Consider the following 14,297-nt stretch of genomic DNA (forward strand, 5'->3'; position numbering starts at 1 on the left):
ACACTAATAACTCTAAGTGAACAAGAAAAGAAAAAATTAAATTACTAAAGTATCGGCCAGGTTGCATAAATTTTTTTTCTGCCTTTCTATAAAATATCGAAACTATCATTTTGACAATTATTGATGTTGTTGTTCGCGGGCAATTTGACTAGTTCAATGTATACTAGGTGAAATTGGTTGAGAGAGTAGGTGGGGATTGGATTCAACTCTCATGTCCTCCCCTTTCCCACATTCACCACTGAATCCTGATCTCCCAATATAATAGGAAAAAAGAAGTTAAACGCAACGAAAATATGAAGAGATGCAAATACATTCTAAGCTTTTAGTGCCATTTTAATGGACCTCTTCTTTCAAACTAGAGAACTCAAAAGCTGTGGCAAAAGAACTAAAATTGCTTACAGAATTTACATTCTCACATTTGGAACCATTTTACCATCCCAAGACTACACCAATGTTTGTGATTATTCAACACCCGCATTTGAGTTGGGACTTAAACAAACCTAGGCATCTATCTCATATTTTAAAGTAATGTAAGCAATAAATTACGTAATCTAGAATCATTACACTCATTTAGAAACTCTCATGCAGCCGAGCCGAGACATCTCATACTCTCGGAGTTCTCAGCACCTTCTTCGACAAAGACATCCCAGCTACAAACAAAATAGTGATCAACATGAGCATGTACAGGATATTAGAAAGCACAAATACGTCACTTTCTTATTTGACAATTGATGCATCATAAACGTGAATTTCCCATTTCACTAGCTACTATGCATAGCATTTAGACAATTCTATTGATGTTGAATGCCACATTAATAAACGCCAAATGATCTACTGACAATCAACTACGAGAGCCAGCAGGCAACTGTACAAAATGCCAGGTCGAAAGCGGGATAACTGGTAATCTGACAATCAAGTGTTTATTTTCCCTTAAGAGTATCAAACAGTTTAATAATTCAGGATATACATTAAAATGCAACTGAAAGTAAACCCGTAGAGCATAAAAGCCAGATACAAGAAAACAAACTAGATTTACATCCAAGCTCTCAATGAATGGTACTCAATGGCGGAAAAGCTTGAAATACAGGATAATAATGATTGCCAGGATAAGGGCTCCAATTACAGAGCCCATAATCCACTTGTTTCGGCTAATCCTTCTAGACATAGAAGTCAAGACCTTCTTGCTCTTGTCAATGGCATCATCCACACCATGAAGCTGTAAAAAAACGAAGACAATTAAACATAGCCACTCGGGTAGCTACACTAACCAGAACTGTTGAAGCTGCTCGAATAGAGGGCGAGGAGAAAAGTAAAGGGCTAACAGAACCAGAATTAAAGTATAAAAGTTATTCCAAATAAAGTATAACTAAAAACACAAAATATATTACGCTAAACAAAGGTCCCATACCCTATTATGTGAATTTAGCAGTGATTCACGCTGTTGTTGCAACTCCCCAAGGATTGAGACACCAAGGTCTTCAGTCTCCAGGGCAGCCCTCCGGCTCTCCCTGATTCTGTCACTTGACTGATCTAGCCTCTCTGTTGTCATTGCTAAGCGTTCCCTATGATTTGCAGAAGCCTGTGAAAAGTAGGGCTGTTAACGAGTGAAAGAAATCCACCCAAGAAATGCAAATATAATTCAACTAGCCACATACTTCGACTAAGACAATATGTTTTGTCTACCATCTATTTCTTGAAAATCGACCAAACAAACATTAGCAGCCTTGTCTTTAGCCATGCTGCACATCAAATGCTTCAACTATGTTTGCATAAGAAAGAGAAGGAATTGAACTGGTAAGCAGGTAATATACACTGAACCTTTTCTATGCTTGGCAACATGGAATTTCATCGTTTAGTGATGGGGCTTGACCAACAATGATCACTAACCATATGAAGTAAAACCAATAGATGGGGATATCAATGTAAGTCAACCTAAGTAAATAAATCCTCTTAGATATTGATTTGACCGGCTCTGATATCAACAACCAAGTATGACCACTACATATAGAACCACGTCTAGCTTCTCAACTAGAAAGTTGGGTACAGTGGATGCTAATATATCAATCAAGTCAAAGTCATATAACTTCGAGACTACTGCCACATAGTTGGGCATCACCACACAACTTGTCTATGGCAAATGCTAATACATCATTCAAGTCAAATTATATGAGAGCATGTATGACATAGTGAAATCCATGAAAATAATAACAAGAAGAAAAAAAGGAGAAAAGGGAAGTTTTACTATACATACTGCATGTGGATCCATCATTCCAGACTCTAAATCATGGGCAGCTTGATTAGCACCAGTCAAGGCTAGTTTATTAACTTCTTTCTTCAGTTTATTCAGATCTGATTTGTATTCCCTTAGTTTCGCAAGTAGTGCTGCTTTTAAACTCGGCTGCAAACTTCTTGCCTCAAGATCCATTTTCCGTATCTAAGCGCAGACCAGCATTCATCATCAGTTCTAAAAAAGGAATTTTTTTCCAGAGGAATAAAACCTAAAATTCAATGACTTACCAACACATCTGCATCATCCAATCCCACTTTAAGTTCGGATGTCTGTTGCTTTTTCGGCTCTGCTTATTGAAGTTGCAAAGTAATAATAATCATCCGTTAGATAGTGGTAACAGAAAACATTTAACAACTTGCGAAAGCCTTAACACAAAAAAAGGAAATTAGAAGCTTGTTTGGTTGTTTATTCAAGCAGTATAAACTAAATAAATTAGGGAAACTACACACTACCATACATAAAATCATGATTTGTATAAAGACAATCAATCAATCAAACAATCTCAATCCCACACTAGTTGGCTAGCTATATGAATCATCATTTTTTCTTCCACTTTGTACAGGCCCATTTTATTTCAATGTTGGTGAATTATTTGTCTGTTAAGGCAAATAAGGGTTCTCCAAACCTAAGTATTCTTAAATCTCACGCTTATCTCTACACTAAAATACAAAGCTCAAACCAGACCTAAAAGATTCTTGGCGAACATTAGAAGCATAACAAATTTATATAGATAAAAATGCAGAATTTATATAAAGAAAATCAATCAAAGAACTCCCTCTTAGCTGGGGTCGGCTACAAGGGCAGATCTAGCTAACAACCTATGACCTTCATCCAAACTCAGTAGCTTTCAGCTCGGATCCTGTAGATGTGCTAAATTCATTAAATAAGTACAAATAATAGATTTCGAATCCAATAAACCAATGGGCTGTGGTAGAATACCAACTCGAACCAATAATGTTCAAATCCTAGATTCGTCTCTGGTCGGCTATATGAATCATATTCCGCTCTATATGGGCTTATTTCAATTATACTGGAAAATGGTTTCACTTTTAAAGCAAATTAGGAGTTCTCCAAAACTAAAGCTTCTCTAAATCTCACAGTTAACCATTTTTTCTAAGAGGAATTATTGTAGCAGTAAAGTGAATCTCACACTTATCCCTACACTAAAATAAAATTCTTTCACCAGTCTCAAATGAATGATGTAAGAGCACATAAACTAAGTCTTAGTCCTAACTATAATTGATATCGCCTATTAGCTAAGTCCGCATAAATCCCGAGAACTGATAATTCCGCATTGATCCCCAAAATTCATATTTACTCCATTCCATTTTATGTGAACTTTTCGCTTTTCGAGATTCAAACTATGTGAAGTTTAATCAACATTTTAAAATGCATTTTTTTATCATATTGACATGAGAAGAATTGCAAGTTATAGTACTTTTCATAGAGTTTTTGAATATCTAAATTTTAACTTTAAAATATCGAGTTAATCTAATTCAATTTAGCTTCAAAGATTAGTCAAATTGACTCTCCAAATATGAAAAAGGTTCACATAAACTAAAACTTGGAATAAGAAAAAATTCAAGTGAATAAGTTACCTCCATCAGGCAAAAGAGCAGCAGAACTGCATTTGTGAGACAAACTGACAGAGAGTTCACAGTACTGCCTCTCATATCCCTCAAAAACTTCACTCATCTTCCCTAAAAAATCTCCACTCAAATCATAAATTCAACCTGTAAACAAAGACAAATCAAATCAAAGGATTGAATCAAGTTCAAAATTCAACTCAAACTTCATAATTTAGTACTAGCTACAACACTTCCAATTCACAAACCCTAGATTCTTGAAAAACCCAAACAGAAAGAAACAAAAACACAATCGATCCACAATATACAAGCAAGTAGATACGTGTATATGTATAGACTAAATATACACAGTAATGAAAGCGTACTACGTACGTAATGATCGCAGAAGGAGATGTACGTTGAGTCACCGACGAGTTAAGACTGAGTTGACTCGGATCAGAGCTCTGTTAGGAGAAAATGAATTTTCATAGAAATGGTTGTTACACTCCGAAGACTTGCGTGCTCTCTCTCTCTCTCTCTCTCTCTCTCTCTCTCTCTCACACACACACACACAGAAGTTTTTTCTTTTTTCCTGAAAAGTCCTCCAGCTTTGGAAAAACGATGAGATTATAAGTTAATTTAAACTCTTTTACTTATTGTGTAGTGTATACCCAGTCTACAATTTATATGACAGTAGCAGCTAGACACGTAATGCAGTGTAATTGGACTTGTCATCCATTATATTTGTTGTCATAAAAAAATTAAAGTAATTTTTAGAAATCAGTTTCATAGATATTATCTTATTAATGTCAGTATTAAAATTTAAAGAAATTTAAACCTGTGTAAAATAATTTTGTTATTTGAATAAGATTGTTATTTTGAGAAAAATGCACATGTATTTCTTCATTGTTTTGTACTTGTAGAAAGTCGCATTCTTTTCATTAAAATTATAAATTACAATAACAACAACAAATCCAGTATAATTTCACAAGTGAGATCTGGGGAGGGTAGTGTGTACACAGAACTTAACCCTACCTTGTGAAGATAGAGAGATTGTTTCCAATAAACCCTGTGCTCAAGGAGATTAAAAATTTAATTTGAAAGTGTTACGCATAGAATGAATGAGATAAATCCAAATGGAACAACATGATATAGAAGATGATTACCAACTTGCCGTTAGAGCTTTGATCTAGTGGTAAGGGGCCATCTCATTATCCATCGAGGTATAAATCGTGTGTCACTGATCCTCAACAATTTCTTGATAATCAAAAAAAAAATGTAAAAACTAAACTAAAATGTTGCTGACAAGATCATGGATTGGTAAATTTTGACTTGTAAAGAACTCAAGTATTGTAGGATGAAAAAACTAATTAATATATAAAATATCCAAATTTTGGTAATTCTAGGTTCTAGCTAGCAATCACAAAAAGTGAATATGCAGAATTCTCTTAAGCTTTTGCTCCGATGCCAATGCATCTTCTGGCAATAAGTCAATCAGACGCAAGTTAAAGCTTGTTTGGACGATTGTTACGTATCATTTCATAATGTATCGTACCGTACTGCATTGTACTATATCGTTTGATAAATACAATGTTTGGATAGATTGTATCATTTGTCATTATTTCATGATATCCCGCACCAACAATAAGAAGAATAAACTTGCAATATTATAAAGAAAAATTATGATACATGGTAAAAATATTATATAAAAATGTAGGGTAAATGATAAAATAAAATTATTTAATAATAATGAAGGGTGAGATTGAGAGAAAAAGACAAGGTAACGACGCGACCACACCAAATCGGTTGTTACATAAAGTGGCACATTTTCTCGCTATGTAATGACGGATTTAACGATTTGATACAATAAAATTTAAGTAACAATCAAAACAAACATCGTATTTAAAGTAACAATACGATACAATACAATGGGTAACAACAATCCAAACAAGTTGTTAGGAGTTAGGACCTTTGACTCCCAACATTGTAATAAACACAGCAAACATAGCAAAATTTTCATTCTTCTTCAAATTGTGCAGAGAAAAGTAGTTGCTTTGGAAACAAGAACCAGACCACAAGATGATGCTAAAATACTAGTGAAACAAAAGAAAGTAAAGGGATGAGAAAGGGATAGCTCAATATTAAGCAATCTCCATCACCAGAAGGTCGAAGGTTCGAGTCACACTGATCAAAAGTGGAAAACGACTACTATATTAATTACAGCAAAGCCTGAAAGAGAAAATACAAAAACCACTTTGCCACTCATCACCAGAGGTTCTTAACAAACTTAGTACTGAAACTTTTTAGCAAAAACACTCTCCATGACCAACATTACACAAATGGTCACGTGTCAAACAGTGGACATTTCAAATTTTCATGTGACGAAGCTGCACAAGTCTAATACAATGACAGGGTAAAAACTAGGTTAGAACTCTACATTCTGTACAATATGCTCAATCTAATACAATATCTGCGATAGATCATGTTAAATTCCTCAAGGAGAAAGTGAGCAGATATTCATTTCTATGTATTCTATATCAGGGCAAAAATATGCAAATCCTTTGCCTCACATACTGCAAATTTGGACACAAATCATCTAACAGACTTAAAGATAAGCTTCAGTACTATCTCAACTCGGACCAGTTTCATCATATGCACTTCTACCTATGTCTGTCTGGTCAGAGTCTAAGTGTCCTGGCTCATTATCAGGGAACACCTCAGATTGCAGAGAAGGAACGATATTATTCACGTGCAACCATGTCAGCTCCCACAAGCTATCTCCACCGAGAGCACCCCTCTGAACAAGTACCCCCTTAGATTTCATTACAACCAAGGTGTTCTTAAGAAGTTCAGGGACTAGCTCCTGAAGCTTTTCACTTTTCTTACCTCTAAGCTTCACCTTCATGTATTTCTCCATCCGGTTGAGGACTCCAAGCCAGAGTTTACAGAAGGTGGTCAATTGAGATAGCTCGTGAAGCAATTGTAAAAACACCTTAGTTAAAAGCTTCAAGGCAAGAACAAGCGTCTCTTCCATGTTTCGATAATCTTTCTGTGATGTGAGCTCAATCAAGTCGTCCAGCATTGTGAAAATGACAATATCAAAGCACTGCAACCAGAGACCATGTGGAAGGTAAATTTCATCTACTCCTGTCAAACACATTTGTAGGGATGAAAGAGCATGATTCCTAACTTCTCTCTGATCCAGACAAACTTTCCTTAGACCCTGTACAAGCCTCAGCCACATTTCCCCTATATCCTGAGATAGCTTCAAAGCTTCTGCCTCCGCCATCGCTTCCCTGGCATCTTTGGACCAGCGTGCTAAACAAGCAACAGAACCTGCCATAAGATGCACCGCACAAGCAGGTCTATCAGCTGGTCCAGTACGGGATTCTGCAAAATTTCTTGCTGCATCAATGCAAAGAACATAATTAGCTGGAGACAAATGGGCTCCCTCAGACATGATGAAACATAGGGCATCAAATCCTGGTTCCGAAGCTTCTGTATGTCGAGCTGTAAAAGAAAGTAATTGAGTAATATTTCGCCATCCCATTTGAGATCGGATATGTGGAGCATTTGCTTTAACCAGCCGACTCACTTCCTGCGTAATTTGTTCGCAGTATGCATCAGCTACCCGGGCATCAAGCTTGAGAACAAGATGTAGTGACTTTAGAAGTTCATCTGCGAAGTTCTCTTTATAAGGAAGAAGTCTCTGGCAGATGCGCAGTAGTCCAAAAACAGCTTTCTCAATTAGAGCACAAGGCATTATTGTTGAGTGTACAATATTAGCACTATGTTCATAAACTCCCTGCCAAAGAAGTTCTATTCTATCTCTATTGTTCAAGGTGATTGCAATCAGCAATTCCAAGCAGAACACTGCGGTATCTTCATCCTCGGGGGAACTACTGCCCTTCTGAGGTCTCCCTGCAGCCCATATGAGGGCCCTTGCCAACTGCAACAAAGAATCAGCTAGGAGAAACTTACTTCCTGTGAAGATGGTATCAATATGGCATTTCTGAATTGTCTGCAGTGTGCGCTGATGAGCCGCAAGTTGTTGCTCAGTAGGTTGAGACCTAGGCTCTTCCGTATCTAGAGATAGGAGTTGACTAAACCGGCCCATAAGTCCTGAAGATCTTCTGGGAGTACCTAGGGATTGCATATGAGCAGCAGACGATGAATTTGTGAGGGGTTTCCCATGTCCTGGATCAGAACAAGCCTCTGAATCATCAGCCGCATCACTGGCCACACGAGCAGGAAGAAGGCCAAGCTTGTGCAGTCTTAAGATGCAATCCAAGATATTTCTCCAGCCAGTACGGATAAAATCACCATATTCGTTTGCTATATTGAAAACTGTAACAGTTGCCATCCTTGCTTTTGCATCATCGCCAAAGGCTAAAACAGGTTCCTCCACCATTGAGGGATTCAAGAGAGTTGTGAACTTACATAGAGATACTACTAGATCATCCAAAACATCTTCAAGATGATGGCAAGCTGAAATCTTTGCAACAGCCAAGAAACCATCTATACAAGTTTGGTAGACATCCTCATGTTCAGCATGATCAAACACCACAGAGATAGCAGCAATAGTAGGGCCCGACATTATAGCAAACATATCATGGTCAAGGTAGGCTTTAGAATCACACATGATGTATGGAGATGTTTTTTTAGATTTGTGCATCAAATCAATCCAACGGCTTGGGTTCATTTCAGCAAAACCAGCACCTTGCTCTGGTGTTGTCCGGATCTCATTGTTGCAGATTGAATGGTACAATTCAGATAGAAATTCACGAGGAAGATCATTACCTCCATTAATGTGCCGATTATTACGGATGAAATCCTCCTCTGTCATCTTCTTCTTTACCTGAACATTGTGCTGGTCAGTGTTGAGCATTATTATAGAATACGATAACAACAGAGCAGCATCTTTATTAGCTAGAATCTGCGGAGATTGCTCATAGTATCTCTCTGAAAATGCCTCAAGCACCCTTGCTATCTTTTGAGATTCCCCAGGCAATCGGAAAGTTTCCAAAAAAAGCCTCAATGCGGTATCTAGGTTCATGTCTTGGAAATCAAATGTTCCAGCAAACTCATGAAGCACCTGGACACAAAATTCATCATGATTTCCAAGAAAATCCCCAACAAGATTCTTATCTAGCCCAGCTGTGAACCTAAAAAAGCAAGCCACACTCTGTGGATCAAGTTTTTCCGGCAATAGATGTGTTCCTTGAAGAAACTCCAGCCCTTTCTTTGGGTCCCTATTAAAGTGATCAGCTCCAATCATTAACCTTCTCTTGATGTACTTCCGTCGACGTACGAATGGTACCCAATGATCAGGATCACTATAGTTCTCACACTTAACCATCCAGAATGGAGTATACTCCTCTAGATTTATTGGAGTATATTCCGAATCATAGGATCCATTGCCTATCCTCTCAGCCATTCCCTGGATTACAGCAATCAGACCATCCAAAGCAAGAATGTGCATGGCAGACAACGGAGAGTTCACCGGAAATGCACTCTTAGATAATAAATTCGCAAGGTCTTCAAAAATGTTACTGCAGGTGATATCGCAATCTAAATTTGCATACATTTCTACCATGAAGGATTTTTGTCTGCAAAAGTCAACAAGAGCCTCCATTGCTACTTCCTGCTGCTGGTATGAAGCCCCATAACGACTTTGTGCAAGTCTCAAGACCACACAGGAAAAGAAAGCCTCAAGCTGTAGTTTTAGTTCAGTACGCAAGTGCTGATACAGATTTAGAACAATACTGCAGACCATTGAAAGAATCAATGGACTCAATGACAAACCAAACTGCATTAGATTACGGAATAATTCATCCTGGACTAAACTCAACAATCTGGGGTGACTGCAAATAGCAGGGCCTCCCAGTTCAATGGCTGAGTTAATCAAACCAAGGGCAAATAGAGGAACATCTTCATCAAATGCCATAGTATTTGCTCTAGGACCCATCCCTACATGTTCGACAACATTCAACAAAGAGCACAAGAAGTGAAATATCTCGACCATGCATGGGACACCATATGGCTCTGTCATCAAATGTAGGTCATAAGGAATGTTATCCTTCCCGTTATCACCCATGACTATGCCTTCATCTGTGCTAAGCAGACCTGTGGAAACAGAAGAAGTGAAACCTCCAGAAGGTGGTAGGCTATCATATTCGGAGGTACCAGTACCATTTCCCAACTTGCTACTGAAACTGTACTCGTTATCATTAGCAGCAACCTACGTAAAAAGAAATTAACATATAATGCTCCAAACACATTTGGGTAAAAGAATAAGAAGAAAAAGCAAAAGATTAATTCACAGGAAATACTCGATCAAATCTGGATTGCTGAGCAAAAAGGAGATAACATATAATGCACTGTATTCATGCCTACTTAAACCAGTTGAACATATTTAAACAGCACCTCATTGAGTCAAGATCCTAATTTTAGCGCTAACATATTTATGGTACCTGCATAGCAACCCTACTAACTTCAATTATCCTACTACACAGCCCACCCCTGGGCGGAAAAAAAAGAGATGCATGTGCAGACAAAATGAAAAGGTAAAGTAAGCTCGAAGGATGAACTTAGTCAACAGAAAAGAAAAGCTCCCATTTTCTTTGCTCATCTGATGATGCCCATGAGGCAAGATTGGTCGATGAGAAGATTCTTTTTTTAGTTCGGGCCAGCTTGCATGCACTTTGACTTATCCAATGGGTAACTTACTACATTCCAAAAGCACATGTACTGGATAAACCTATCCGCTAAGGCTGCACCAGAGCATTGAGTGTTTTAGCTAAAATCCAAACCTGGGATCTCCGGACTGTTACTCCTATTCCTTAACTACTCAATCTCCCCCTCGGAAATGGTTCATGGGAAAAATGTTAACACTACTAAATTATAATATGTTTCGCATTTCTTATTGATTTTGAGGTCCAAGGACAGAAGATTGTGGAAACTTTGTTAGATTGACTTCAATAGCTGGGAAAAATAATGTTAGAGACTCCAGCAAAGGATAGCTTTCAGAGATTAAAAAGAATGTGCACCTGTACCTCGCTTTTGGTAGAACTGTGCCGTCTAACTATGGAATGTTGCATGTTGTCAACTTCTGGAAGGTGCGCAAAAATACATCTCACGAGTTCATGCATGGTGTGACGTGCTATCCGCTGTAAGAGCTCACTTTTTGTTCCAGCTTGATGAACTACTCTGAAGCATGTGTTGACGATGGTGCAAACATGCTGATTACTCAACACAACCGATGCTTTACTTCTCATGCAGGCCAAAAGAACTTTAAGTATCTTCATCAATACAACTTCTTCTGATGCAGGATCTGTCACCTCAAATCTGCAACTAGTCACAGCATCGACAACAGAGTGCATTGCATCTTCAATATTGACAGTATTAATATCAAAAATATTGAGGGTCAAAATCTTGAAAACAGAAGACAATGCAACACTAGTGATTGGTGCCCCAGTTTCATCAGACCGAATAACATCCAGAAATGGCTGGAGATATAAGGCTGAACTGATGGCTTGCCCTGAATGCTGCCATGAAAATAGCTGCTTACGCAAAGTCTTAAGAGACTGGATTAGAGAGTGTTCTAGCTGATCATCTCCTGAAGCATAACGACCACCCCACCTCACGTTTCTTCTCATGACTGCTAAAACAGCACTTACTTCAGAATTAATCATACAAGCTATAGCAGTTTTGTTGGAAGAAGTCGTCTCACAATCTTCTGGTTCTTCTTCAATTGCTTTGATACTAGATTGTAGCCTTAAGCGCCCCATTTCGGAAAAATAATAAACTGGATTGTGTTCTGGCTCTGTAATCGCGAACGTTCTTCACGGGGGTTGTTCTAGAAGGCAGTCAAATCATACCCCTCGTGGTCTGTAAAGCACAACAGTAAAATTGAATGTTGTTATATTACATATTTGTTAACTTCTCTGAATGAGGACTGAGGTACCAAATGCATTCTGAATAATTTTGCAACATAAATGCCATGTAATTTTCAGAGTTCTCAAAGGTAGAGGCATAGAAAAAGGCCAAGGTCTGCTTTTATACTATCTTTAATTGCAGGAGATAAAACAATAATAACGGTGAAGAAATCCGATCCCTTTCAATCTTAAAGTTATTTGATTAAAAGATTGAAACATAGCAACATGATACACCACAGCATAATTTATGGATATCATTGTAACTACATCTTAGTCCCATATTTGTTTTACTGCCGCCACCACACCACATTTTCCCTCACTCTGCTTGCATTCTATCCTCGTGCCAAATATTATGCAGCAAAAGAGCACTGGTACTACCACAATTTACATCCTGCTACTCTCAATTATGGCACCAAACAACAGGGAGCTTGGATTAGTAAAAGGAATTGTCCCTCTGGAAGGTGGAGAGGATGAAGATATACCATCTTATGGTGCTGCCAGATTCCAGATGTAAAGCTGAAATATGCTAATATAATGTGATTAATTAATAAGAGAGTCATCAAGACTCAAAGATACAATGCCTAATCTGGTCGTTGCCCATTTGCCTTTCCGAAAGACTGCTTTTGCAAAAAGGATAATTAAGTTGATGCCCATGCATAGAAGCAGAAAACTTTCTGCCCTCTAAATCCAGGATGTAAGCATAACATTATATTGCAAGTCCATTTACCTATTTTGCTGGCTGCTATCACAAGTAGGAATTTTCTACAGTGAGGCAACAAGATTCCTAAACGACGGACTACTCACCTACATTACAAGGACTGGATCGTGAATTTGATTCTGGGTATGAATCTGGCATTGGTATATCCACTTATCAGTAGGTAATTATTACGTTTTGAACAATCTATTCAAAGTAGCACGCCCATGTCATTCCCATTTGACACTGGTACATCTAGGCAAATGGTAATTCCATGTTACACATCTACTCATTATGCAGTGTATTTCTTCATCCCCCTAATTAGATATCACATTGTTTGCCAAAAAAAAGAAAAGTAACACAAATAAACATTTGAATTACTTCCACACCTTCCCTTGGTCAGAAAAACTCACAAAGAGAAAAGAAAAATGAAAAAGGTTCTACTCATTATGCAGTGTATTTCTTCATCACCCTAATTAGATATCACATTGTTTGCCAAAAAAAGAAAAGTAACACAAATAAACATTTGAATTACTTCCACACCTTCCCTTGGTCAGAAAAACTCACAAAGTGAAAAGAAAAACGAAAAAAGGGTACTACAGTCCCACAAATGTTCCATGAACTACCACAACTAACTAGAACAAGTAAGACTCCTGAAAATCAATTGACATTCTTTTGGAAAATAAAATAAAGAAGAAGACGTGCACAACGAGGAAGAACAATGATTCATTCAGCAGTGTGGTCCTTAACGAAGTCAATCATCACAAGTGAAGGGGCATACCCAGAGGCGATCCAGGATTTGAACTTTATGGGTTTGAATTCGAAATTCTACCACAGCACATTTGATTTACTGGGTTAAAAATCTATTATTTATACTTATCAAACAAATTTTAGAACCCATATACAGGGTCTGAGCCAAAGTTACGGGGTAGGATTATGTACACTAAAAACCCTCAATCTTCAACTCTTAACTAGATGGAAATAACATCTTAAACTTAAGATCAACAACTAAAATGTTGGAGATCCAAACCATTAGGTGTAACACCAAAAAAGATCAAATTATCCAAAATTGATGACTACAAACAACTCAACAACTCTAAGCATTTTATTCTTCTCTGTGAATAAAATAGATACAAATTATACACAAAAACTATATTCACAATGTTCTATCGAGAATTGAATCAAAAGAAATATATTAGTAAAAATGTGAACAATTGAATTATAGGAAGTAAAGCAGAGAGAAAGCAAGTAAGATCAAGTGAAAAATGCTTTACCTCAGTTTGGATCTATAGCTGAAGATGACTAGAGAGACCCCCGAGAGAGTGACGAAGAAAATCCAGCAAAAAAAAATAAAAAAATGAGAAGACTAGTGAGAGAAAATGGAGTTTTTCCGTGAAGAGAAAATCTCGTATTCCTTCGTAATTTTGACTTCATATTCTAAGCTCTATAATTAAACGGTAAAAAGTATTTATATCAAGTTAAGTATTTATAAATTAATTTTTTTTTAAAAAAAAAAGTTCTTGATTTAATATATATGCACGGATATTATAAAAAAAAGGCTTCGTACTATCAATTATTTTGACCAATTATAAAAGATTGCTTTCCATGTTTTTAAGATTGCCAATCTACTAATTTTTGTATAAAGAATTATGTGCTTAACGAGCTGCAAGTGCTGCAATATAAACTAAACAGTTAGAAATAGTAGGATAATATTGCCCAGATAATTCATTTGTAATGTTGTGTTTATTGGGTTTCTATATTCATATGCAACAACTAAACTTTCATACATGTAATTCCATCTAGTCGGACAA

At 37.1% G+C, this 14,297-nt stretch overlaps 2 protein-coding genes across 3 annotated transcripts; both read right to left on the bottom strand.

Annotated features, from left to right (window-relative positions):
• Positions 1 to 901: 901 nt before the first annotated feature.
• LOC104237752 (vesicle transport v-SNARE 12-like) lies at positions 902 to 4,513 on the bottom strand. Its single transcript, XM_009791971.2, has 6 exons — positions 4,249 to 4,513; positions 3,889 to 4,023; positions 2,518 to 2,576; positions 2,252 to 2,434; positions 1,409 to 1,579; positions 902 to 1,216 (listed from the first exon to the last, which is right to left on the bottom strand). The coding sequence occupies exons 2-6, from the start codon at positions 3,983 to 3,985 to the stop codon at positions 1,061 to 1,063; spliced, it is 666 nt and encodes a 221-aa protein (XP_009790273.1). The 5' UTR covers positions 3,986 to 4,023; positions 4,249 to 4,513; the 3' UTR covers positions 902 to 1,060.
• A 1,454-nt stretch (positions 4,514 to 5,967) lies between these two features.
• LOC104237751 (ARF guanine-nucleotide exchange factor GNOM) lies at positions 5,968 to 13,919 on the bottom strand. 2 transcript variants are annotated; one of them, XM_009791970.2, is made up of 3 exons: positions 13,761 to 13,919; positions 10,911 to 11,745; positions 5,968 to 10,096 (listed from the first exon to the last, which is right to left on the bottom strand). In XM_009791970.2, the coding sequence occupies exons 2-3, from the start codon at positions 11,643 to 11,645 to the stop codon at positions 6,485 to 6,487; spliced, it is 4,347 nt and encodes a 1,448-aa protein (XP_009790272.1). In that variant the 5' UTR covers positions 11,646 to 11,745; positions 13,761 to 13,919; the 3' UTR covers positions 5,968 to 6,484. The 2 variants fall into 2 exon arrangements, with proteins under 2 accessions (XP_009790272.1, XP_009790270.1); XM_009791968.2 differs by having other exon boundaries at positions 10,905 to 11,745.
• Positions 13,920 to 14,297: the final 378 nt, after the last annotated feature.

This window comes from Nicotiana sylvestris, chromosome 10 (genome assembly GCF_000393655.2).
Source record: "Nicotiana sylvestris chromosome 10, ASM39365v2, whole genome shotgun sequence".
Classification (NCBI taxonomy): domain Eukaryota; kingdom Viridiplantae; phylum Streptophyta; class Magnoliopsida; order Solanales; family Solanaceae; genus Nicotiana; species Nicotiana sylvestris.

Bases quoted from the DNA above. Each gene is read 5' to 3' on its own strand.
- LOC104237752 (XM_009791971.2), bottom strand. From the start codon at position 3,985: ATGAGTGAAGTTTTTGAGGGATATGAGAGGCAGTACTGTGAACTCTCT. The intron at 2,577-3,888 runs GTAACTTATTCA...TTCAATAAGCAG, and splicing joins TGCTCTTTTGCCTGATGGAG to AGCCGAAAAAGCAACAGACA. The intron at 1,217-1,408 runs GTATGGGACCTT...GTTTTTTTACAG, and splicing joins TGCTAAATTCACATAATAGG to CTTCATGGTGTGGATGATGC.
- LOC104237751 (XM_009791968.2), bottom strand. From the start codon at position 11,645: ATGGGGCGCTTAAGGCTACAATCTAGTATCAAAGCAATTGAAGAAGAA. The intron at 10,097-10,904 runs GTGCACATTCTT...CTTTTTACGTAG, and splicing joins CTACCAAAAGCGAGGTACAG to GTTGCTGCTAATGATAACGA.